We start from the raw sequence: 25,399 nt of genomic DNA, 5'->3' as shown, positions 1-25,399 counted from the left end.
GGGGATGCAGGGGGAGACACGGGGTGATGTGGGACAAGGGCTGTGTGCAGGGTGAGGAGGGGACCCCGGTGTCCAGTGGCAGGTTTCAGGTGGGGGGTAAAGGCAGGATCTATCGGACTCCCACCAGCGGCCCCAGGCGTGGGGCAGAGCAGTGTCCGTGGGGCTGCCCACAGCGGTTGGCAGCCAGGGCTGAGCACGGGGCTGTGGGTGCCTGGGGGTGCTGTGTCAGAGCTGGGTCACCCTGGCAAGGGGCAGGTGGATGTGGGGCTGGGGCTGAGCCCCGGGATGGCAGATGCTGCAAGCTGTGCATGGCAGGGACCAGCTCCTGCATCCCCCGCAGCACGGGGACAGGGATGTCACCGCTGTGCAAGGGGGCATGATAGCCCTCCACCATCGCCCAGCTCCTGGGGCACAGGGGAGGCTGCAGCAGCACTCGCCACCCTGCCAGGGTCCCCAAGGGCTCAGTGTTGGGCTGTCCCCAGGAATCCCACTCCCAGAACCACGATGGTGACACCAGCTGGCACAAGCCCCATCCTGCTGCTACTGGTGCTGCTGCTGTGCTGGATGGCCCCCAGCGGGCAGGACCCAGCCCCGGTGCAACTGCGGCTGGCAGGGCCACGGGGACCGGCTGGGGAGGGCCGGCTGGAGGTGCTGTACCAGGGCCGCTGGGGCACCATCTGCGACGATGGCTTTGACTTCCACGCGGCCACCGTCGCCTGCCGGCAGCTGGGCTACACCACGGCTATCACCTGGACCCACAGTGCCACCTACGGCCGAGGGGAAGGTAGGGGGCAGCTGGGGAATGAGGGGGCAGCGGGTCCCAGCGAGGGCAGCGTGCTGGGTGAGCCTGTGCGGGGGGGCTGTGGGTGCGGGCAGCCTGTGAGGGGCACTGGATGGGGCCTGTGGTGCTGGGGAGGGAAATGGAGACCCCCCCAGTGGTGACCCCCAGCCCTGTGTACGTGTCCCCAGGCCCCATCTGGCTGGACAATGTGCGGTGTGGGGGCAGCGAGGGCTCCCTGGCAGAGTGCGTCCACAATGGCTGGGGCACCAGCGACTGCCACCATGGTGAGGACGCTGGTGTGGTGTGCTCAGGACAGCGCCTGCCCGGCAGCCCCCCCCAGGCCACCACCTCTGGTCACCTGGGAGAGGTGAGTTGGGGGCCATGGGGTTCCCGTGTGCCCAGCAGGGTACACCAGGGAGACTGGAGCACATCCCTCTGACCTTTCCCCTTGTCCCCATCCTGAACACCCTGCCCATGATGCTGGAGTCCACATGGCCACCCCTGTGCCCACTGCAGCAGGTGCCAAGGCTGAGCCTGGAGGAGGTGCGGCTCAAGCCCATTCTGGCACGGGCCAAGGTGAGCATGCCGGTGACGGAGGGTGCCGTGGAAGTGAAGCACAACGGGCGCTGGAGGCAGGTGTGCGACGCTGGCTGGACCAGGAATAACAGCCGTGTTGTCTGCGGGATGCTGGGCTTCCCCCAGGAGAAGCACATCGACACCAGCTTCTATCGGTAGGGATGCAGGAGACCCGCATTGCTGCTGTGTGGCTCATGGGGCAGGGTGCCTGGCTGGACACTCCGTAAGGGCAGGAGACTGAAGGGTTGGGTGGGTGTGCAGGGTGCTGGTGCGGCCTGGCCATGCCTGCGTCCCCTTCTTGGGGCCTCAATGAGGGGCAGGACTGGGCTTGGCAGCAGCCAGGGGATTGTGAGGAAGGTCACCAGCTGTGGCTGGCAAAGCATGGGAGGAAGGAGAGGAGAGGCAAGTAGTCCTTTGCTCCTCCACCCCCACCTCAGGCTGGGGCTATAAATACAGCCCATAATGAGTCCCTGCCGATGCCAGGAGTCCTACAGTCCCGCCAGGACACATGACATAGCTGGGCTTGACATGGTAATTGCCAGTGGGGAGAGGACCTTTCTTCACCCTGCCATGCTGTGGGAGGACCCCATGGCTCCAGGTCCTGCCACGGGGTGCTGGGGAGGGAAGAGATGATGTGGTGGTGGGGTCTGAAGACCTGAAGGGTTGGCATGGGCCCCACCAACCTCCCAGCTCTGTACACCTGCAGGAAGCTCTGGAACATGAAGCTGAAGGACCCCAACTCCAGGTAGGGCTCAGCTCTGGGCAGGGTGGGTAGGGGCACCCTGGTTGGACACCCAGCACAGGTGTTGGGTGGGGGAGAGTCTCTGGTGCCCGAGCTGACACTGGCCTCTGCTCCTCTCCCTTGGCAGCCTGAAGACACTCAGCCAGAAGAACAGCTTCTGGGTCCACAGGGTGCGGTGCCAGGGCACAGAGCCCCACCTGGCCAGTTGCCCCACGCAGGTGGCCCCGCTGGCCCCCCGCCAGCATGCCTGCCCCCGTGGCATGCACGCCATTGTCAGCTGCCTCCCCGGCCGTGCCTTCCAGAAGGGCACAGGCAAGGGCAGGAGCAAGACCTCCCCGGGAAAGGTGAGCCCCAGCACAGCCCCACACCCCGTCCAGTGCTTGCACTGGTGCCTGTGGTGCAGGTGGGTGGCCGTGCCCTGGGAACGCTGACTGGCTGCCCCCCGTGCCCAGGCGCTCCCGGTGCGGCTGCGAGCAGGCACCCATGCAGGCGAGGGCCGGGTGGAGGTGCTGCGCCGTGGGCAGTGGGGCACCGTGTGTGACAAGCAGTGGGACCTGGCCGCAGCCAGCGTGGTGTGCCGGCAGCTGGGCTACGGGACGGCAAAGCAGGCCCTAGTGGGAGCCCAGATGGGCCAAGGTGAGGTGGGCGGCATGGCAGGGACTCAGGGTGCCACTGAGTTTGGAGTGGCACGATGGGGAAAACCCCCGGTATACTGGGTGCTGCCAGAGCATCCTGGGATGTCCAGGCAGCTGCAGCCCGCCCTGGGATGAGGCTGCCCTGGCTGCTCCTGCCACGCGCAGCCCCGTTCCCATAGGGAACACCCAGACTGGGGGAAGGAAGGTGGGGGTCCTCCCTGCTCCAGGATGGACACAGAGCAGGGGATGCTGACCACCTCTCTTCTTCAGGCCTGGGGCCCATCCACATGAGCGAGGTACGGTGCACTGGCCATGAGCGCTCCCTGGGTGAGTGCCGCTTCCAGGAGGCTGAGCAAAGTGGGTGCCAGCATGAGGCTGATGCTGCTGTCCGCTGCAACGTGCCCCACATGGACTTCCAGAGCCAGGTGAGCCCCTGTCTCCTCCCCAGGGCCTGTGGAGCTCCGGCCCTATTGCACAGCCCCTGCCCCGCAAGCTCTGTGCCCAACTTGGATGTTCAGAGCAGCCCTGGGGTGGCCCAGAGGACAGAGGGACACAGCAGCATGCTGATAGGGATCTGCAGGATGAGCCAGTGGCAAAAGTGTTCTTGTGATGACAAAGAGGAAGGTGGGGCAGATGTTCAGCTGGATGCATGGAGCTGTCTGCTCCATTGCAGCGCTGGGTGGGAGTGCTGGGGGGTCTGCCCCATGCTCTGTCTCAGCCTCTCTTTGCCTGCAGGTGCGGCTGGCTGGGGGCCGCAGCCCCGAGGAGGGTGTGGTGGAGGTGCTGGTGCCAGTGCAGGGGCAGCTGCAGTGGGGCTCAGTGTGTGGTGCCCAGTGGGGACTGAACGAGGCCATGGTCGTCTGCAGGCAGCTAGGGCTGGGCTTTGCCAGCCATGCCCTCCAGGTGAGCAGGGTCCCAGCCTGCGACTGTGAGGGGTCCTACGGGATGTGGTGTGGGCATGGGGTGGCCAGGGGCTCTGGGATGGGACAGCCTGGAGGGACAAGCCATGGTGGCAGTGCGGGGGGAAGGGAGTGGGCAGGGGAGGCGGGGTGGGTGCTGGCAGGGGGTGCGAGGGCTGGTCCAAGTGCTGTGCTCCTCCTCTGCCCAGGAGACCTGGTACTGGGCAGGCAGCCCTGATGCCACCCAGGTGGTGATGAGCGGGGTGCGCTGTGCCGGCACTGAGCTGGCCCTCCAGCAGTGCCAGCGCCACGGCCCCGTCCACTGCCCCAGCGGCGGGGGACGCTTCTCAGCAGGGGTCACCTGCACCACCCGTGAGTACCAGGAGCCCAAGGGGTACCACTGGGAGAGGGATCCCAGTTCTCTTGGCACAGATAGCAGGGGGAGCTATGTGGGGTGGGGATCACCTGCTCCATCCCTGCTGATCCCCTCCATGCCAGACGCCCCGGACCTAGTGATGAATGCCCAGCTGGTGCAGGAGACAGCCTACCTGGAGGACCGGCCACTGGAGCTGCTGTACTGCGCCCACGAGGAGCACTGCCTCTCCCGCTCCGCCGACCACATGCACTGGCCCTACGGCCACCGCCGCCTCCTCCGCTTCTCCTCCCAGATCCACAACCTGGGCAGAGCTGATTTCCGACCCAAGATGGGGCGCCACGCCTGGACCTGGCACCAGTGCCACCGGTGAGTGGCCCGTGGGCAGGGGCTGGCAGGGAGCTGCCCCTTCCCCAGGTCAGGCAGGGCATGGTGGCACCCATCCTGCAGAAACTGGCCCGCCTGGGGTAATTAGTGGTGTCCACGCTGGCACTGTCATTATGGCTTTATTTGGCTTCAAGGCTGTAATTTGCTCAGAGCCTCTGGGTGCTGCCCGCTCCCAGCTGGGCTGCCACATGGTCCCCAGCCAGGCGCTGGCCCTGTGCTCAGCCCCTGTCCCCACAGGCACTTCCACAGCATTGAGGTCTTCACCCACTATGACCTGCTGACGCTCAACGGCTCCAAGGTGGCCGAAGGGCACAAAGCCAGCTTTTGCCTGGAGGACACCAACTGCCCTGCAGGTAGGTGTCAGCAGCAGAGCTGCCAGTGAACCTCCCACCCTGGTCCCCAAGGGGGGCTCTGCCTGCGCCCTCCCTCATCTCCCCTCCCTCCCACAGGGCTGCAGAGACGCTTCGCCTGCGCCAACTTTGGGGAGCAGGGAGTGAGCGTGGGGTGCTGGGACACCTACCGCCATGACATCGACTGCCAGTGGATTGACATCACCGATGTGCTGCCGGGCAGCTACACCTTCCAGGTACGGGGGACAGAGAGGTGGGGCACACCGAGCCATCAGAGCTCAGGGCTGGGGGACACACTTCATGGGCACCCCTCACCCTGCACATTGGGGTGCTTCTCTGCACCCCACTGTGCGTGCCACAGCCCTGCCTGGAGAAGGCATGGCAGCAGTGCCCCCAGCCCTGCCTCTTGCCCTCCCCAGGTGGTTGTGAACCCCAAGCATGAGGTGGCTGAGTCAGACTTCTCCAACAATGTGATGCGGTGCCAGTGCAAGTACGACGGGCAACGCATCTGGATGCACAGCTGCCACACGAGTATGGAGGGATGGGAGCATAGGGGGCAGGGCAGGGGGAAGTGATGGGGCTGGACGTGCTGCAGGTCCTGTGTCCTCACACACACCCCCACACACTGTCGCTCTCCCCAGGTGATGCCTATGGTGCAGACGTGGTGAGCGATCTGGAGCGACGGGAGCGCCTGGCCAACAACCTTGTGTGACCCCCCAGCGTCAGCACACTCCCAGCAGCATGGGGGACAGCCTGCCTCCTGTGCCCCAGCCCCTGCACTCCGGCAGCACCAGACTGAGCTCAGGGACTCAAAGACTTTTGTATTTATTGATGCTGCTGCAGAGGACGGAGATGAGCACCAAGGCCAGCAGGGAGTGCCCAGGGGTGCCCAGCCCCGTGCTGCCAACGGGACCTGTGAGAGGGGCCCAGGTACCACAGCAGCACCCACCTGTGTGGCTCTGGTGCCCCCCAGGATGACTACCTCAGCCTGCCTGGCCCCCTCTGCCCCAGCAGACTCAGGACAGGCCCCAGCCACTGCCACCTGTACACCAGTCCTGTCCTCAATAAAGATGCTGTGCAATGGGAGTCAGGTGCTGTGCTATGGGAGGGGGGGTACCCCCTTATCAACGACAACATCCCCTGCTCTCTTCCCCACCAGGATCATGAAGTCAGTCCCCAGCTGGGACTGACCCTGGTCTAGGCAATGTGGCCCCAGCCAGGCAGTGTTCCCCCTTTGCCACCAGCCCCCCAGCTGCCTGCATGTGGGCAGTGCCAAGTGGCTCTGGCTTGCCACCAGCAGTCCCCACTGGTCAGGGCACCCTGTCCCTGAACTGGTTGACCCTGTGCACATAAAGGGACCCAGCCAGCTCTGTGGCAGCATGGGCCGGCAGCCAGCCCACCGGCCACCGCGGCTGCAGCCGTCGTGCTGGGCTTTCCAGGCTGCCCTGGCAGTTCCTCAGCTCTGGGAGCAGTGATGGGGCTGCTCTGCCCTCGAAGCCCTTGCTCCTGGGCACAGGGTAGAAACACCGTGCCCTTGCTCTCTGTGTTTCCTTCCTCCTGTGGTTTCTAGCTTTTTTTTTTTTTCAGTAAAGGCAAATAAATGGGAATGCCACCAACCCACGCTCTGTACTGCCTAGCTCCCCGTGAGCCAGCTACCAGGCGGTGCCACCCCTCTCCTTGCACACCTATGCCTGTCCCTACCTCGCTTGCAGGCACCAGCCTGGGGTGGGGGGCTGCCAGCACCTACGTCGGCACAGGACAGGACAGGCTGCACCCACACGTCATGGTCCCTGCACATGAACGAGCCGCTGGGGACAGTGGTGACACACTGGGGTGGCCTGAGGCTGTGGCAAGAGACGGTGTCAGCGGAGTCTCGCTCCGCCCAGAGTTGGGGTTCGAGGGATGCCGGATGGCTGGGAAGATGCCTTCCACATGAGAGCAGCCTCACGCCCTGAAATTTCCACCAGCCAAGCTGCGAGCGGCTGGGCACAGTGGCTGAGATGGCTCCCAGCTGGCAGCACCACCGGCACAGGGGCAGGCAGCCACCACCACAGGGTCATGACCAGCTCCACTGCCACCAAGCTGGGGGACAGCCAGAGGACACAGGACAGCCACACAAGCCCTTCAACACAGGCTGGGGCACCACAGTCACAACCCAAACCATGCAAACCGCTGGTAGGGGTGGCAGAAAAGCATCATCCCCATCCTTACCTGCTGTGAAGGGCAGGGAAGCCCCACAAACCATGGCTCCAAGAGTTTGGGGAGGGCTACAGGGTGGGAGTGCTGGGGCACACAGGGTTGTTTTTCAGGTGCTGAGAGACGATGCAAAGCAAAGGAGCCACAGGAAGGTCCCAGCCACCCACCCACGTCCCTGCCCTGAGGACGGGCAGGAAGCCCCCAGCCCGCCAGGGCCAGCAGTGCAGCCACATCACAGCCCCGCACAGGGCTGGGAACGCAGCCCTGCCCACACGCCAACAAGGGCCCCGCTGTCTGGGGCCACAGCTGCTCCGCGGAAGTAAACAGGGTCCCTGCCAGCACATTCCTGCCTGCTGCCCTGCCCGACACCTCCTGCCTGCACCCCCCTCCCCCACCCGCTGTGGACACCCACCACTGGGGAGGTGTGGACATCCACCCCCATGGTGGCAGGGACCATGCGCAGCAGCCCCCAGCATACATACCCTCCCCTGGCATGCACGGGCGCAGAGAGCCACAACCTGGCCAGGCAAATAAAATAAATGGTATTTATTAGCAAAATATAGGACAGAAACTCTTGCTCACAAGGCCCTGCCAGGTGGCCAGGGCTGCCCCGCACAGCCCTGCAGCTTTGCTGCTGAGCTCCCCGTGTCCTGCTGCTGCTTCCACTGCAGCAGGCAGCACCGGGGGTCCTGCCCGGGGCAGGATGGGCAGCGCTGCCTGACAGTGACAGCATCTGCATGGCACCAACCAGCCTGCACCTGTCCTGCTTAGCCCTTTCAGTGGAGCAGCCTGGTGCTTTTGGATACGGTGCAGTATCTATCCCAGCTCTCGAGATGCAGGATGCTCTGCCTGCCCGCAGAGAGGGGCCCGGACACCCCAGCGGGGTTTCTAGTGGAACTGAATGTGCAGCCTCCCAGCTCAGTCCCGGCCCTCCCAGGCATCCTCCCGCTGCTTGTTCTCCAGGCGCTTCCTCTCTGCAGAGACAAGAGGAGAGTCAACCCCACGTTCCCACCACCCCACAGCCACTCGGCTCCCCATGGAGATGGCCAGTGCCCATCCTGCTGCAGACCTCTCCCACTCAGCAGCCTCTGAGAAGGGGCATTCATGAGGAGGGTCCCCCCAAACTACAACCCCTCCCAAGCATCCAAATCTCACCCTGGGCTTCTTGCAGCTTCCTCCGCTCAGCATCTCGCTGAGCTGGCGTCTGGTTGCTGCGTACCCCCAGGGCACCGATCACCAGCCGCCTGGCCAGGGCAGCCGATGTTTCAGGGCGCTCCTTTGCCGGCTGCAGGTAGTCTGGGTGAGCGGAGATAGGGGACATCAGTAGGGGCATCCTGGGAGGGATGGGGCAGCTGGCACGGCTCCACAGCACTGCTGCTCCATCCAGCTGCTCCATCACACCCCAGTTATCAGGACAAAGACACTGCATAAGCACAAGCCACCTCGGGGCACCATCACTCACCTGCATACGCCCTGGCTTTGGCTTTAGAGGCGCGGGTGCCATGGGAGAGTGGGCGCGTCTTCACCATCAGGTGCTTGGTGCTGAGAGCATCACGTGCTGCAGGGAGAAAGCAGTAGAGTCTGCTTGCAGGCCCAGCCCCATGCCCAGGATCCAGCCGCAGGAGAGGCAGGGAAGCCTCCCCTCTGCCCATCCCTAGCCGAACTGGGAGCAGTACCTGTTATGGGGCTGGAGAAGATGCCCAGGGCATGTGTATCGTCCACCCACTTAATATCAAAGCCTTTTTTCCTGCCGGAAAGAGGGAAGCTCAACAAGGCATCGGCACTGGGTAGGCAGGGGTCCAGAGCAGAGCCCAGGCAGGGGACCCCAGGGCCAGGGTCGGGGCATTGCCAGCAGACTCACTGATAGCTGCAGAAGACACGCAGTAGGTCTTCAGTGCGGAAATCCGAGGGGAAATCATAGATCTCGATGACATGGGGCAGCTCCGCATCGCTGAGATCTGGTACGGTGGGTTCAGCCCCGTAGTAGTTGAAGCGGGGTGACTGCTGGCTCTCCCGGTGCTTCTCACCCCCTGAGAGCTGCAGGGGTAGGAGAGGCACAGCACTGAGCAACCCATGTCCACCCACTCCATGCCAGCTCCTGATCCATGGCAAGTGCTCCCTGCGAAGTGGCCTGGCCCTCACCCCCTGCCCCAACACTGCAGATGGATTCATGGCATTCACATATTAGGAATTATTGACCAGAGCTCTCATTGCTTTTCCCATACCAGCATCCCTTCACTTGCCATGCTCTGTGGTCCCACTAGGGACGCAGTAGGAATGGTACTGGTGAGACAGAGCGTACACCGCCAAGCACACCCCTCCTTCCACAGTGACATGCTGACCCAAAATACATTTGGGGAACAACAAGGAGCAAGACAGCAAGTTCAGGAGGAAAGACTGACATCTGACTGCCATGTGGGAGCACCAGGCTCAGCATGCCTCAGCTGCAGCACATGCACCAGAGCAGCCCATCGGCACCCCAGACGCCAAATGGAAAAGCCAGCACTCCCCTGACGAGCAAGTTCTGGTGGTTAATCACCTGCCCAGCTAAAAATTTATGCCTTATTTCTCATTTGAGTTTGTCTGGCTTTGCTTTCCAGCCGGCGGTTCTCGTTCTCCATCTCGCTGGATTAAAGAATCCTCAGTCCCCAGTCCCCTCCCCGTGACTGCACTTACTCATGCTAATCAAGTCCCTTCTCAATCTTCTTCTTGATAAGCTACACGGGTTGCACGCCTTAGTATCTCACAGTGGGGCACTTTCTCCAGCCCTAAAAGATGATGGCTGTAGTGTTTTTCTACCTCTCCTATTTTCCAACCTTCATTTTAAAATGTGGGCAGCAGTCTCCCACTGCCACAACATGGAGGTGCAGCTACTCCCCTCCGCCCTGCAGCATCGGTGCCGGTGGACCACCCCGCACCACTCACTGCACCCCAGCTTTCCAAACCGCACCATGCCAGCATCTGAGGGGATTCACAGCCCTGCCCTAGCTGAGACACCAGGACAGGCACAGCCCAAAGCCAGCAAGAGTTCCCCCATCCCCCCCAGAGCGTGGGGCCAGCGTGGTGCTGGGGAGTGGGTACATAACTCAGCCAGGTTCCCAGCCCGATCCCCCAAGCGATCATAGCACAGCACACCATGGCTGGAAGGTTAGAGTCCATAAATCCCAGCCAGCTCAGTCAATAAAAAGTGCTCATTCCGACAATTTTATGGGGAAGATGGATTCACGGCAGGTGAGGGGAGTGCTGCCCGGGCGGCTGGATGCCAGCGGAGGGTAGAGCTGAGTTATGGAGCTCACGGGACAGGCTAGCACCGCCGACTGAGCCGCCTGCCCCACCACCATCACCCATTAACCAAGTGCACCCTGTGCAGCGCAGTGCATTCATCAGGCACCCCCTGCCTCCTCGGGGGAGGTGAAGGAGCCGTCCCTGGGCAGGATGAAGCCCTACAGCACCGCTTGAGGGAGCAAAGCACTCGGGTAGTCCCAGGCGCTGGGAAGATGATTAGAGAGCAGGAGCACAGAGTGCCAGAGAGGTCCTTGACCTTCACAAATCACCAAGTGTGGTGGGGCGGCAAGGACGGGAGCCGTCTGGCAGCCAGGCTCAGCCACGCGGCAGGCACAGCTCAACAGGTCCCCCCCACGCTGCCAGCATGGGCACACAGCACGCCTGCAGCCCCCCGGACATGGGACAGGGCAGGGAGCAGAAGCCAGGGTACAGCCCCCAGCCCTGGCAGGCACCCTGGGAAGGGTCTGCTGAAGGATGGACAGATGGATGGCAGAGACAGGACGCCATGGAAAATGAAGCCTGTCCCTTGCGCCTCGCTGCTCTCTAAAGACACACCCTCGCTGGAGCACATTAGAGGGGTCTGTGGCTGCTCGCTTACACTGCCGCTCGCTCACCGAGAGCGCACCTCCAGAGCTGGAGAGAAGGCTGGCGTGCATGCGCCACGGCTCCCGGCACACAGGCACCGTGCCGGCTGATGGAGACTCCATCGAGCCTGCAAGGAAATGGTCGCAGTGCTTAATTACCCCCTGCATTCAAACTGATTTTTACTCTGAATTTGTCTGGTTTCAGCTTCCAGCCAATGGATCTTGCTATGGTGTTTTTTCCTGCTAGATTAAAGAGCTGTCCACTATCAGAAATCTCTCCTCCACACAGAACGTCATAAATCTTGCTCTCTGCTGGCTATCTGCGTCGCATAAGGATTCAGCTACAAGGAAGAATGCTACTAATTTTCTTGTCCTTTTTGTTCATTAACAACAGCTCCATCTCCCCAAGAGCCTGCACCCTCCCTGAGCAGCTGTGTCCACCTGCCGAGAGCTCACAGGGCTCAAGGAAGCACCACGCTTGGCATGGGAATCTGCAGGGGGTGAAGATGGCAACTTTTAATTGATAAATCCCTTATTCAGGTTGTTATTCACCCATCTCGGGAAGCTCCCTGGAAGGTTTATACTTTGCTCAGAGCTTGTGCACAGGAGAGCTAACACAGATACTCCAGAGCTCCTTGGAGTTAAGCACCCACGCTGCACAGCATAACCTTGCCTGCAGCATTGTATGGCTGCACCATAACACAGGTCCTCCTTGACCTGCCTCCCTGGCAGGGCCAGGCAGCCACTTTGCTGTGCCCGAGGATGAAGCCATGCCCACAGCACCAGCCCATGGAAAGCCAGTGCCAGCCCAACATGCACCAGCTGGCAGTGCTGTCCCTCTTGCACCGATGCTCACCACAACCTCCCAGCTGGAGGGCAGGGGACTGCAGCTGCGGGGAGGACAGCCAGGTAGGGATGGGGGTACCCAATACCCTTCCATGTCCCGCTCCAAGCAGCCCCGGATGTGAGCTCTGTGTCCCACACCTTGCCCCAGGCCCACACCGGGCTTGGAGAAGGCTTGTCAGCCTAGGCATGGCCCTGCGGACAAGGTGGGTACCAGTGCTCCTTGGTAAGGATGCTCTTGCATTAATCTCATCCCTTCACAGATGCTGTTATCAGCCACCACCCGCCACTCCACACCCTGCTTCCAGCCCAGGGTGGACAGACGCTGGCTGTAACAATATTAGCGCTGTTTGTTACTTTGGGCACATTAATGTCATTTGGAAAATTACCAGTTTGATGCTACTGATTTAAAATGCAATAAGGGGTATTCAGCCTCGCTGCAGAAACTGAACTTCCATTGCAAACAGCAAGAAAACAGAGTAGGTCCTGGTGCTAAGCAGCTAATTGTAGTAAATTCAGCAACACGCATGCAGGAGGGGATGGTAATGAGCCAAAGCTGATTAAGAAGCCATAGTTTTGAGGAAACATCCCGTTGCTATTTCAATGGGAACCCATACGTCTCAGCCCATTTCTTTATCACCAGCCCTGGTTTCATGAGGGTGCAGTTGCAGTTGCAGTTTACGGTGCTCAAGCGGGTTTTACCAGGTGTGCTTTATGTACTATAGAAGAAAGATCTCCCCCAGCCTTCACCAGCCCCATGGGAAGGGATGGGAACCCGCCCGGGGGGAAGGTGGAGGTCCCAGGCATTTTGGCACAGCAGGCAGCTCATACCCTCAGGGATGGCTGGCAGTGACAGCAGGCAGCACTGGCAGGCTGGCCACATGGCCACAGCAACCCCTACCATGCACTCACCCAGGAGGACATGGGGACAGCTGACCCTCGGGGACCCTGTCCTTGCATCCCAGCAGGCAGTAGCTACCATCCCTGCAAATCCCCACGGGCACTGGCTCGCAGCACATACCTCCTCCAGCAGGCGTGGGTCCAGGCAGTCCCCATCATCGTTAAACAGCACGTCCCAGCTCTCCTCGGCACCTGGGCTGGCCTGGCACAGGGTTCCAGCACTGGCGCTGGTCTGCCCTTCCTTTGGGGAGCCACTACGGAGACCTTCCTCTTCCTCCTTGGACTCCTGGCTGCAGTGGTGCTGCTGCAGCAAGCCTGTGTCCTCACCTGCCCCAGACGGCTCCTCAGCCCAGGCTGCAGGCGAGAGGCCCTCTACGCTGTGGCACAGCAGCTCCAGGGGTGGTGGGGGCTCGTGGCTCTCCAGGGATGGGGGGGGCTCACAGCTCTCCAGGGGTGCTCCCTCCCACATGCCACTCGCTGGCTCCTTGCCAGCACCCAGCGGGCCGCTCTCTGCCCCAGCGCTGCAGTCTGTGCAGACAGAGGTGCCGTCTGCTCCCTGTGCAGTAGGCATCAGGTTGCCCTCCCCACCGGGATGCCTGGCACCAGCAGCGCTCTCCTCCTTGCTGAGCAGGAGCTGGGACAGACTGCCCGTGCCCTGCCCTGGGGTGCTCTCCCCTGGGAGCACTAGTGTATCGCCCGTGTCACCCCTTGAGCACCCGGGTTCACAGCTGGCTCCTGGTGCACCCAAGGTGCTCTCCCTGGCAAGCTCAGCCATGCCTCCCCACCTCTCCACCTCCTCCTCTGGCACCCCAGCGGCACAGCCCTCACCCTGCCCTGCCAGCAGACACCCTCCCCACTCCTTCTCCTCCTCCTGGGCTTTCGGACCCATAGCCTCACACGCCAGCCTGGCCACGCTGCCCCGGCTGCCCACCCCTGCCGGCTGCAGGACACCCTCTCCTGGGCTCTGGGACAGGTCCCCAGCTGGATCTGGTGTGCTGTCCCCCAAATGCTCCAACACGCCACTCGGCCCTGCCTGACACGCTGGCATTGGGCTAGCGGGGTTGCCCTCGGGCTCAGGAGTAGCCTCCACAGCCCCAGGCTGGGTGCTCATTGGGGATGGAGGGTCAGGGTCAGTCCTCATCATGCGGTGGCCGTGGCTGAGCTCTCTGAGACCTTCACCATGGGATGCTTTGTCCTGCCCATCCCAGGGCTGGGCAACGACCAGATCTGGGCACAGCTCCCACGTGCTGGGTGATGCTCCCGGGGCCTCCGGTGTGACAGAGCAGCTGCTTCCCGGCCTCCAGCAGTGCCCTGCAGAGGCTGCCCGTGGCTCCTTCAGGCCAGCATGCACCTTGCTCTCCCTCCTTGCTGCTCTGCCCGCCTGTGTCCTGGCATGGGGGCTTCGTCTCTGCCCCTCGCCGCTACCCTGGCAAGTGTCCCGTGCCAGGCAGTGGTTCTCGGGCTCCCGGTGGTGCCCGGTTGGCACATCACCCACCACTTGCACCGCTCTCTCCCGCCGTGCTTTGGGCACGTAGAGGGCCATGTCAGGCTTCCGACGGCGCGGCCGGCTGCCCTCCACCTCCTGCTGCATGGTGCCACCGCTGCCTGCCAAGGAGAGACAGTGTTACCGCCCTGCCCGCATCCCAGTGGCCCCACAGATGGGCATGCAGGGGGAAGCCCCTGCCCAGGTCGGTGGGTTGGGGTCCCAGCCTGGCAACCACACTCGCTCCCACAGCAGCCAGCGCAGCGATGGATAGCAGAGCCCAAACACTGTCCCCACAGCAGCAGATCTGCAGATGGGGTTTGGTGCCTGCAGCACCCCACAGCACTACAGCCTTTGGTGAGGCGTACCGGGCTTGGGAAAAGCAGGGAAACTCTGCCAGCATCACCGAGGTGCCCACCTGCCTGCTCTGGCGGCTGCTGCCTGGGACATCCCAGCCCCAGGGGCCAGTGTCCACAGCTGAAGCAAGCCACAGAGCCCTTGTACCATTCATGCATCAAAAACTGCAGAGAAGTCTGTGGCAGCTGCAGAGCACCAGAAAACCAAGCCCCAGCCCAGGGACACCCCGGCAGAGGACCACGGCTGCCACCCTAGCATGCCGCAGCCCTGCTCACCTGCTGCCCCATCCCAGCAGAGATTTATTTTTCATCATCTTTGGCAGAAGCAGGCATGCCACGAGCTGCCGGGCCCCCCTGCCCCTATAAATATGCATCAGGCAGGGTTTATGGAGACGGATGGCGTGGGGGGCTGCACTGTGGTTGAGGCAGAGTAGGGCTGGGCCAGGGCCCCGTGATTAATCACTGCCCACTCCGTTTAGGGGGATTCATCACGGGCCGCTGTCAGGTAAATCACTGGAAAAACACCTCTTCAGTAATTAATGTGAAGTGACGGATGGACAGCCCCCGGGCCCATTAATCTGGACCATCAGTGCCGACCGAGATTATGAATGTCAGGATGCATAAACTGCCGGCGGATCAATAGGGCCAGGAACCCATCCAAGGCTCTCATTTCCGAGGCACCTCCGGTACATTAGCCTCCCCTCCACGCAGCCCCCGACCGAGGCGCGAACGCTCCCCGCGGCCCCTCACCAACAGCCGGCAGCGGTGCCGGGAAGGCGAGGGGAGGCCAACCGCTGGCTGGAAAGCGGCCGGGACTGCCCGTGCCTCCTGACGGACGGACGGACAAACAGACAACTGCCTCAGCTTGATGGATGGGTCTCTCATGGCATTCTGGAAACTGCTGGCAAGCCTGGGCAGGGCCGTGCTCCCCAGCATCACCGTGGTGCCTGTGCCTCGTGCTGTGGAGGTGGGCAGAAGCACCGTGCACTCCTGCCCACCTCCACGGCACAAGGTGCAGGCACAGGTGCTGCAGTGATGCTGGACACCATCCTGGAGCTGCCCCAACCATTTTTCTGCCTCTGCAGCTCTTGTCATATTTTTCCCCCTCTTTGATACACTAATTTTGCCAGCAGAACGATCCCCTTTATCTTTATCGACCATGAGAAAGGAATGTATCCTACAAACCCGCCAAGGTTTGTATTAGTAATTTTTCAGTCCCAAGGCATTATACAATTTGTCGCCGAGTGGCAGTCTGGGTGCCAGAGAGGTGGGGGCACTGGGACACCCCCACCCCCCCCCCAACACCACCATTTCCAACCACACAGGGCTCCCAACTGCACCGAAGCACGTTCTCCTAAGGACTTTTTCCAGCCAAGCCCAGAATCTCGGTCCATGGGACATCACTGAATGCCTTGGGGGAGGGATCGCTGATCGCCCCAGTCTCTGCTTCCCAAGAATTTCCAGCACAGGGAGCTGCCAGCAGCAGCACTGCTCCACGCATATCCCAAGTCACCTCCAAGAGCCTTTGCACACAGGATTTATGGGCTCCTCGAAAGCTTGCCGTTCACCTTGCCTCACCCTCCAAAGCAGATGGTGCGGCATTAGCCAGACGGCTGGTGCTGGGAGCATCCTCTCCCCGCACAGCTTTGCCTCTGCCTGCCGCAGGCTGCTGGGGAAGAGCTGCTTCCCACAGCCCAGGGAGGACCATGGCAAGGTGGTGACTCGCCCATGCTGGCAGGGATGCTGCAATGGTTTGGTTTTTCCCCACAAGGCAGCACAGCTCCTGCCCCCAGCCTATTACACACTTCATCGATGCCATGGCCACGCATCGGCACCGACCGATTTCATGCTCTGGGAGGCAGAGCAACGGCCCTGGCTTCGGGTCTCATTCACACTACACTGGGCAGGGCAACCCTCTGCTTCCAGACTCCAGGACCAAGCCCACCCCAGGCGGCGATGGCCAGTGCATCCCCCAAAGGGCCCGTGCTGTCCCGCATGCTGCCCTGCTTCTCAGAGCCAGCTACCAAAACAGCTTGGCATTGTGGCACCAAGCAGGGAAAGGCAGCCCCAGACTCAGCATGCCATGATACCACAGTCAAAGTGGCAGTGGGAGCACTGCCCACCTGCCTGGCACATAACACCCACCAGCCCAGCACAACACAGCCTGGCGTAGCAAGGGGGATGCTGGAGCATCAGCCAGGAGGTGGCCAGAGCTCCCCACAGGCACCAGCTCCCCTCACACCATCCACAAGAACACACTACTCATGGGGAACTTGTGCTCATGGCATGAGTTTGTGAGGCCTCAGAGCAGCTGCCCGGGGGATGTGCCAGCACCAGCCTGCCTTTCTCCTCTAGTGACCATCTGCAGCAGTCGTGCAGCATTTTTTCCCTGATTTCTCTCCTTCTTCTATCCAGGGAAGGAACCCACAAACAGCAGCAAGACAGGGCTGACCACGTCACACACCCTCCTTCACACTGCACAGTGCATCGCCAGATTACCTCCACCATCTGCATCCCTGCCTGGCAGGTAAGGACACCTGCAGCACAAATCCGACAGCAAAGCCAGAGCTCCCGCTGCCTTCTTCCACTGTGGGCAGAGAAGCTGGCCATAGTACTGCTCAGGGAACCCAGGGATGGGCGCGGATGTGAGGCTGCAGGGCTCACACCGGAGCATGCCAGTTCCCGGAAAAGTTTCGATGCCACCCAGCGCCCTCCCAGCAGGCTGCCGCATTTCCTGGCAGGGAGCTGTATTTTTAGCCTTCGAGGTTTCTAATTCCACTCAATCCATACTCCCGTCGATAGAGCAGATAACCTTAAAGCCTTGATGGTGAACAGGGATGGCAACACTGGGGGACCAGGAGCCTTGGGGGACCGTGCGCAGCCTCAACATGCGGCTCGTGCACCCGCAATGTCACTCTTTACAGCCTGCCGCATATTGGGCTCTTTGGAGGGAAAAAAAAGAAATATAATAACAAGACTAATAAAAAGACAGGTACAAGGAGATTCTAAACAGCCCTGCTGGGGAACCCGCTGCTCACAAGGCTCATCCCATGCCAGGCACGTGCCATGGCATGCTCACTGACTGCACAACATCGGTGCACAGCAGCCCAGCTAAGGACCATCAGAGGTTCTGGCTACCCTGCACCTCTCCTGCCCTCACCAGAGCTCCAGCCCAGCCTGCCCAGCTCACGCAGCAGGTGATGGGGCCAGGGAAAGACCTGGATGCCTGGCAAGGAGAGGCAGAGCAAAAGCAAAAACACAGAGCCACCAGCATGAAGCAAAGCAAAGCACTTCAAGAAGCAGAAAGCTGCATCCCGTACAACGCCTGCCTGCAGCCCTGTGGGCTTTAAGACATCCCTGTCCCCTGCTGCCAGGAGAAAGATGCTCTGCAGCAGCCGGAGCAAACACTGGCTATGCAAGGAGGCAGCGAAGGCATCAAAGGCGCTGAGAAAAGAGATTTCAATCATGCCTTTCATGTGCGATGCTCTTAGGAGATACCTGGAACAGATGCTCTTAGGAGATGCCTGGAACAAGAGAAGGGGAACCTTTTAGACAGGAGGAGGATTTGTAAGTCAATAATGTCCCCCCACAGCTGCAGGGGGGGCAGGAAGGGACAACAAACCAGCAGAAGGAGTTAACAGCTGGCAGGCTAAGGGGAATACAAAGGACTTTATAAATATACTCAGGCAGAATCAGCACAAAAGTGAAAAGATCTATTAATAAACAAGAAGGGAGAGAAAATTAATGATGGCTCAAAAATAAAGATGATTCAAAAGGGCAAAATTACTGTTTTTAACAAGAGAAATGCAAATGAGGCAGAGGCCTCGAAGAAACAGCTGCAGGGAAAGCAAAACCAGCATCTCCACATAGACAGGGTCACCTGGCTGGTGTGGCCGGTGCCAAGACGAACCGATTAACCCGCCAGCACACACGTGGTGCCAGGAGGAACCCAGGGCCCTAGTGACAGGCAGAGCACACCAGGTGCTGATTTTGTCTGTGAGAAAGGACGACAAAACCAGAGTCTGGCACAGGATAAACCCTGTGCCCCTCCCTAGCACAGAACATAACGGGTGGAGGAAGGAGCCTGCACACCCACCGCAATGGGCTCCTGGATGAAGGACACTGGCTTGCAGGGCAGGTTATTTTGGAAGAATTGCTAGGCAAAGCTTTTGGATAAGGCAAGCAAGACGCAATTTAGCTGAACTTCAAGGGTATCATTTTATACTACCTCCCAAACTTTCATTTGAATAGTGAATTACAATTAAATTTTCAGATGATACCGAGCAGAGAGGCGTTGCAAACACCAGCCAGAGCACAAAAATCTTTCAAAAGACCCAAGAAACATAGTCAGGAAACAAAGCAAGATCCGGTCAGGGAAAATGAAGGTAAAATAACATGAAGCAGCTACTAGGAGGGCAGGAGCAGCCTGGAAAGCAAGGCCCTGTGGTGTGCTCAGACCAGGAAGGAGGTGGCCAGCGTGACCACCCCCAAAATACACAAAGGGCAGAAGCTGGTCACCGGCATCGTGCCATGAGCCACCCCAGAGCTGTGCCAGCCCCACAGCAGGTGAAGGATGGCGGGGGTGCGAGGGCAGGCAGGCAGCCGTGAAAAACAGCGTCCAGCGCCTGGGAGCAGTGGGCACGTTTTACGAGCCGTGGGAACCTGGCCCGCCGAGTGCCCGGGGACGCCATATAAGTCCCCTGCCCTCGAGGGCTGTCACTGCCGGCAGCGCCTGATGACTCAATAAGTTGGGGAAGAGTTATGCGGCCTGCAACGTGCCATGTCACCCAGGCACTCCGGGGGCTGCGTGCCAGTGGAGAGGGGGAAAGGGCTGGGACACGGGGTGGGGGTCAGGGCAGGGACACCGCGGTGGGGGAGAGCGGGACACGGGGCGCAGCGCGCAACCCGGGCAGGGTGCGAACCTGGGGCTGCTGTGCCCCCGTCCCGAGCGCCGCGCCGGGCCGTGCTGCCTGCCAGGCCCCCGCCGTTACCAGTGGCCGCGCCGGGTCCCCCGCCGCTCCGCGCCGCCGCCGCCGCTTCCGCCCCGCCGGGCCCGCCCCATCCCGTCCCGCCGCGGGGAGCGCCGGGACCTGTAGTGCGGCACCGGCACCGGCACCGCCCCGCGCCCCGGGCGGCCGCGCCACCCCCGCGCCGGCACCCCGCGGGCACATAGGCCGCCGGCCCCGCCCGGTCCTCCGCGTCCCCGGGGCTGGGACCGCCACGGGCAGCCGCGCTGCCCTCCCTCCGCCCCGCACCAGCCAGCAGCCGGGGGAGGGGGCCGAGGGCAGGGTGGCCGGGGGGCAGGATGGGCACGGGGCTGCGGGGGAGGGAGGGCGATCCCCCCCTTCGGCCCCCGGGCGACCCCACGGGAGGCTGCCGTGGGTTTCCCGTTACCGTTTAATGTCACACAGCAGGCGGGGGCCGCGGTGCTGGCCGCGGCCGCGCTGGCTGTGCGGGCAGAGCCCCGCTCCCGCCTGCCGGGGGGCACCGGGGGAGCTGCCGGGGGCTCGGGCACGCCGTGCCCCCTCCCGCGTCCCGCCGCCGGCTGGCCGGCCACTGTGGCGGCGGGGAAGGCGCCTGCCCCGGGGGGCTCGCTGCTCTTCCTTCCCGGCGTTGGGCGAGCACCGCCCGCCCGCGCCCGGCCGGTAACGGGCACCGAGGGGAGCAGCCCGGGCCCGGCGCGGCCGCCATCTCCTAACGAAGCGCCGGTGCTGCAGAGGCTGCCGAGCCGGGCCGGCCCTGCCGGGGACCGGTGGGGCGCCTGGGGGAGCCGGGCCGGGGTCTCCCGCGGGCGGGGTGGGAGCCAGCAGGGCCGGGCCCGGGGATGCAGGAGCGCGAGGGTCGCTGTCACCGCAGGCTGCGGGGCAGAACACGGGGCTATGGGGGCGTGGGGCAGGCTGCTGCAGCCGCCTTGGTTTGTCAGGCTGATGGACTGGGGTCTCCGCCGCCTCCCACCCCAACCCCAACGTGCTTTCTAATAAGCCGAGGCTCTCCAGTGCAATTCCTAAGGAGCTGCTTCCCAGGCAGGCTCCTGGTGCAGGTGAGGGAGGCCTGGTGCCCCACACGCAGGCGGGGATGGGAGGCTGGTGCCCAGGCAGCTGGCAGCCATCACAGCTTCCACAGCTCCCTAGAGGTCGTGCAGCTGCTGAGGGACCAGGGACTGGTTACCTGCCATCCCGACAAGGCGTCACTGAGGCATTGCATGGGACATCAGTGCATGGGGCTGTGCCAAGAATCTTATCCCTCCTCAGGTACAGCTACAGGGCTGCGACTGCTGATGCCTGAGACTTTCCTGACTGCCCGGTGTGGGTCCCAGTACAGCCACAGGGGCTCAGACTTGGATAGGCAGGGTCATCCTGCCCCAGCCACGTGCTGCTGTGCAGGACAAGGAAGGCCACCACCAGGCAGGGCCACCCGGCACACCCCGGGGAGTTGTCCCTGCCCAAGCCGGCCATGGCACATAGGGGACCACGGTCCCTCTCACAGGTAATCGATGGCAGCAGATCCTGATCGCTTTCATTATTATTATTTTCTTATGCATGTGCGCACAGGAGATTTATCGCCAGCTACGGAGGCAAAATCAATTATTCATGTTATAAATTAGAAAATGATTTATGTTTGTGGGAGGCCAAGCAGCGTGGAGCCCCTGGCCGTGTGGGAGCTGGGTTTGTCTGGGAATGGCACCAGACACCCCCTGCCAGCACTTCCCTGGCCTCTCTGTCCCGGCCGTACCCTGGGTGTCCCAGCCAGGGGTGCCCCCATCTCATCACAGCCCAAGGGTGACCCAAAGAGGGTGGCTGGCAGGGAGCACCTGGCCTCTCCCACTCTGTCAACCCAGGTGCCTGCAGACAGAGCCCGAGGACGGCTGGGGACAGCAGTGGCCTGGTTGCCCTGGCCGGTGTGGCAGGATGATGTTCCACAGCAGTTTCCATGGCAGCAGCAGCAGTCCGAGTGCTTCGAGTTGTGGGCTGCAGAAGGACCCCCGCACTTTCCCCTGCTGGAGACATTCTCACGTGTCCCCTTCAGCCCCAGCAGCTGTGCTTGTGCCCCTGCCTCCCACAAGGAACACTGTGATACCCTCCAGAGTGCCACCCACTGGGACAGAGACCCATTGCACTGCTGACACCCCCGTGCTCCCCACAAAAGAGGGGATGGGTGAGGGTAAGGGGGCGATGTAAATGCACCTCGCTTGCACCAGCCCCTGAGGCCATCTACCCCAGACTGGGGCTGCAGGATTTGCTGGGCCATAGCCCACCTTCTCCTCAGCTAGTGGGGTCTCAGGGGTCCTGAGAATCTTCCCAGGCATGGAGATCCCATTCTCCAAGAGGTGACTGATGTTCTGCACAGAGCAGGGTGGCACTGGGCTCCCACCGCTCCCAGTGCTGGGACAGGGGGTTGGCCGTTGCTGCTGGGTCTGCCCCCAGCCCAGCCATGCCTCAGGCACTCAGGCCAGCACTGGTGGGAGCTGCAGCATCCCATGGCTAAGCACCAGGGGGCCCAGCACACTAGTCCTGGCTGCCTTGGCGTCCTAAAACCCACTGTCCGTGTCACGAAGCCAGTGGGAGTGAGTGCTTGGAGCCGGCTGTCCGCTCTCTGCTGATAGCCAGGGCTGCTCTTGCTTCTGAAGAGTCTTGATCTAAAACTGCCGTGTCTATGCCTCCCAGGGGACAGCAGAGCGGGCCGGGAGTGCTGCCTGCTCTCCTTGTCTGTTCATCTGCAGCTGCGTCAGCCAGGGCTGCGGGGAGGCACAGGCTGAAAGGAGCAGCACGGGAGAGAAAGGAGCTGTCAGTGGACCCAGATCTGGGTCTGATCACAAGCAAGCCATGCAACCAGCTTCCGCTCACGCAGTATCTTGCACTAGGCTGAGCCCTGGCCCTTGGGATGGGAAGGAGAGCCAGTACGGGCAACCTCTGCTCTGCTCTGGCTCCCCAAGCAGCCTTTCCTCCCCCAGCCCTGCCTCTGAGCCCTGGAGCCTCCTTCCAGCCACCAGAGAGCCTGTCATCCCATCCACTGTGACTCCCAGCGCTCTCAGGGAGCTGAGAACTTGCTTGCACCACACACACATGGAGGTGTCAGAAGGGGCCAGGGGTTTTGGCTGCCCCTCAGCAGCTCCCTGCCAGGCTGTGAACAGGAGGAACACCAACAGTCAGTCATGGTCCAGGGACAGGGAATCACCTTGCCCTGGGGTACCAAGGCTGCTGCAGCCATGTCAGCCCCCCGCCAGCCCTTGGGACACTCTGGGAACGCATGAGGGGTGCAGAGGAGTCCCAGCTTGCTCTGCTCTGGCTCTAAAGGAGCCAGACAATCCAAGGAGCTGAGAGACCTGCCAGCATGGCCTGGGATTCTCCCGAGCTTTGAGCACTGGGCTGAGTACTGAAACACCAGACAAAAAATGAGTCACGTTCTGGGGCTGAGCATTGCCTCAGGCACCTCACTACACCCCGGTCCTGGGGAGCCCAGTGCCAGCCCATGCTTGTATGAGCATCCCTCTGATTTATTGCTGCGGAGCAAATGCTGACAGAGTGCTTTTGGCAGAGAAAAGCCCTGGGGAGCTGCAACGGGCACGCAGGGGCAAGGAGGGAATTGCCCATCAGCTGCAGTGTGCCAGGGGCACCCAGAGCACCTGCAGCCCTGGTTCTCTCCCTCACACCCAGCCAGGGGACACGCTCAGCCCATGGGGAGGGGACTGCAGAGAGCTCGGGGCTGGGGCGGATAAGATCTGCTTTGCATTATTGCGCCAAACACCTGGGGACTCAGTGGCTCGTGACAGTGCTGTATAATGTGGGGAAGCAGCCCACAGTGTGGGAAGGCGCCAATGCTGCTGGCAGCTCCCAGGCAGGATGCAATGGGGCTGTGCCCCTAGGAGAACGGGCTGGCTGTGGAGGGGGGAGCCGGGGTCTCTTCCTCCCTGTTTTCCTGCACATCTACAATGAACAGGCACAGAAGGCAGCACTTGTGCTGCAGGAATCAATACCAGTCCAGGAGAGGCCTGGGTGCTCCTCCCTGCACTCCCTCGGGAGCCTGCCCCCTGAACGCCTCTCCCTGAGCTATCGCTGTTGTCTCCTTCCAGCTATTGTTTTGCTTTCCAGCACCCTCAGCAGAACCGTGCAGCAGCATGGGGTGGCTGGTGACAGTCCTGGGGTGGGAAGCTTGCTAACCCCAATAGCCTGGCTCTTTCAGGAGACAGGGGAAAAAAGGAGAGGAGAACTCCTGTGGCGGGGGGGATGCAAGTTTTATCCTGATGCAAAGTAGCCCCCATTGGCACTGTGCCACAGCCCGCTCCATTATGCCCCATCCTGTCGAGGTCCCTAGGAGGTACCAGGACATTGAGGCTAGCTCTGGCAGGTGGAGATGCTGCCAGGAGGTGGTTTCTGCCCGGCAGACAGCACTCGGGGATGCTGCAACTGGAAGCAGTTCCTGATCTTGCCCAGTGCTGGCTGTGGCACTGCCGCCGTGTTGGGTGACAGCCACTGCCCTGTGTGAAGGAACCTGACTGCTTTCAATAGATGGTGATGTGAATTGATTCATCAGTGAGTTCCACTTGGAGCTGGTAAATCTTGCAGGAGACGTTGCAGAGGACACTGAGCTGGGCAAGCTGGGCATCCCCCTCCCTCCCTGCAGCTGCACAGGCTCCTCGAAGGCAGCCAGCTTCCCTGAGCGTGTACCAGCCTCACGGGTCCTGCCAGCCCCATCCAGCTGCTGGCAGCACACCAGGTTTCCCTGCAGCCTGTTACCTCTTCCCCAGCCAGGGATGCTGCCTGGGAGGACTAGAGTGCAGCCTGCTGCCCTCACCCTGCCGAGACCTTCCAATCAGGAAGACCTGTCCCAATGCTCCTTTCACAAGAGATCACATCATCCATGGCCTAGAAGAGCTGATGGTCACTGGCTCCATCACAGCACCAGTCAGGTCCCTCCTCTGGCCTCCTGTTCCTTCCTCTGGCCTCCTGTTCCCTCTCCTGGCATGAGGCAGAGCAGTCCCCAGGCTGAGCGCTGGCACTGGTGCATCTCCATGCCAGCAACAGCTCTGGGATCCCAGGGGGTACAAGTCCAGCTAGTCCCGTATGGGGTCATGTCCTGCAGAGGAATGGGGGACTGGCCTCTGTCTCCCACCCTGCACCCAGCAGGTAGCGAGGGAAAGCAGGGACCGGGGACTGCGAGGCAGGAGGCGAGCACGGGTGTATCCGGTTACAGTCAGCACGGGGCAGAGATAGGCAGAGAACAGCAATGCAGCAAAAAGGGCTTTTAGTGATAATTAATAATTAACATTTCTAATGATGTCCCGGCGACAGGAAGAGTCCAAGCAGGGACCCGGGGGCACTGTGCACGGTGACAGGAGTGGCTGGGGACCATGCAGGGACCTGGGAGGCTGTGCAGAGCAAGTGGCTGGGGTGGGAGAAAGCCATGGGGCTGGGGGTCCCAGGGCTGGGGCTGGGCACCCCTGGGTGGACAGTGCCTAGGGCCCAGCCTTGGCACCCTGCTGCTGCTGAGGGTGCGGTAAACCTGTGATGAAGAGGACTGAAGAGGAGATTAAACACACCTCGGGGTTGACTTGGCCTCTGTAATAAGATAATGCCTTTCCAGGCCTTCCTGTGCCTAGTGAGCACCTGAGAGGGACGTTGCTGGCAGGAGGAGGGGACCAGGGAAGGGTACTGGGAGGCAGCAGCTCACAGGGAGCCACTGGGATGGGTGACAGTCGGCAAGTCACTGCCAGCCCCGACAAAAAGGATCTCCAGGGCTGGGACGTGTCCAGGCACAGGGAGCCACAGGCTGGCCCAAGGTGCAGGACCAAAGCGGGCAGGGGGCTGCAGGCAAGGCAGGAGGTCAGGTGCTGCGAGACAGTGACAGGGAGGGGACAGCAGGGGAAAGAAGGACCAAGTGAGCTGCCAGCTGAGCATGGGACTCCATCACTGCAAGCCACTGCACGATGGGTGTGTAGTCCTGGGAGAGGCAAAAGCAATTCTAGGAGGAACCAGGAGAGACATTTCTGGCAGGGCTGGGGACTCGCTTGC

The 25,399-nt window shown here is 61.8% G+C and overlaps 2 protein-coding genes across 2 annotated transcripts; one reads left to right on the top strand and one right to left on the bottom strand.

Annotated features, from left to right (window-relative positions):
• Positions 1-493: 493 nt before the first annotated feature.
• On the top strand, positions 494-5,829 carry LOXL4 (lysyl oxidase like 4). Its single transcript, XM_056352189.1, has 14 exons — positions 494-784; positions 970-1,148; positions 1,301-1,512; positions 2,064-2,102; positions 2,227-2,458; positions 2,552-2,735; positions 3,005-3,159; positions 3,470-3,637; positions 3,843-4,005; positions 4,132-4,375; positions 4,631-4,746; positions 4,843-4,979; positions 5,163-5,274; positions 5,385-5,829. The coding sequence occupies exons 1-14, from the start codon at positions 505-507 to the stop codon at positions 5,453-5,455; spliced, it is 2,292 nt and encodes a 763-aa protein (XP_056208164.1). The 5' UTR covers positions 494-504; the 3' UTR covers positions 5,456-5,829.
• Positions 5,830-7,470: 1,641 nt separating this feature from the next.
• On the bottom strand, positions 7,471-19,483 carry R3HCC1L (R3H domain and coiled-coil containing 1 like). The gene is made up of 7 exons (XM_056352606.1): positions 19,382-19,483; positions 12,673-14,156; positions 8,801-8,976; positions 8,616-8,686; positions 8,402-8,497; positions 8,095-8,235; positions 7,471-7,913 (listed from the first exon to the last, which is right to left on the bottom strand). The coding sequence occupies exons 2-7, from the start codon at positions 14,140-14,142 to the stop codon at positions 7,858-7,860; spliced, it is 2,010 nt and encodes a 669-aa protein (XP_056208581.1). The 5' UTR covers positions 14,143-14,156; positions 19,382-19,483; the 3' UTR covers positions 7,471-7,857.
• Between the last annotated feature and the right edge of the window lie 5,916 nt (positions 19,484-25,399).

Source organism: Falco biarmicus, chromosome 9, assembly GCF_023638135.1.
Source record: "Falco biarmicus isolate bFalBia1 chromosome 9, bFalBia1.pri, whole genome shotgun sequence".
NCBI classification, from domain to species: Eukaryota; Metazoa; Chordata; class Aves; order Falconiformes; family Falconidae; genus Falco; species Falco biarmicus.
Note: the sequence above shows the minus strand (reverse complement) of the source record. Positions and strands in the feature narration are given on the sequence as shown.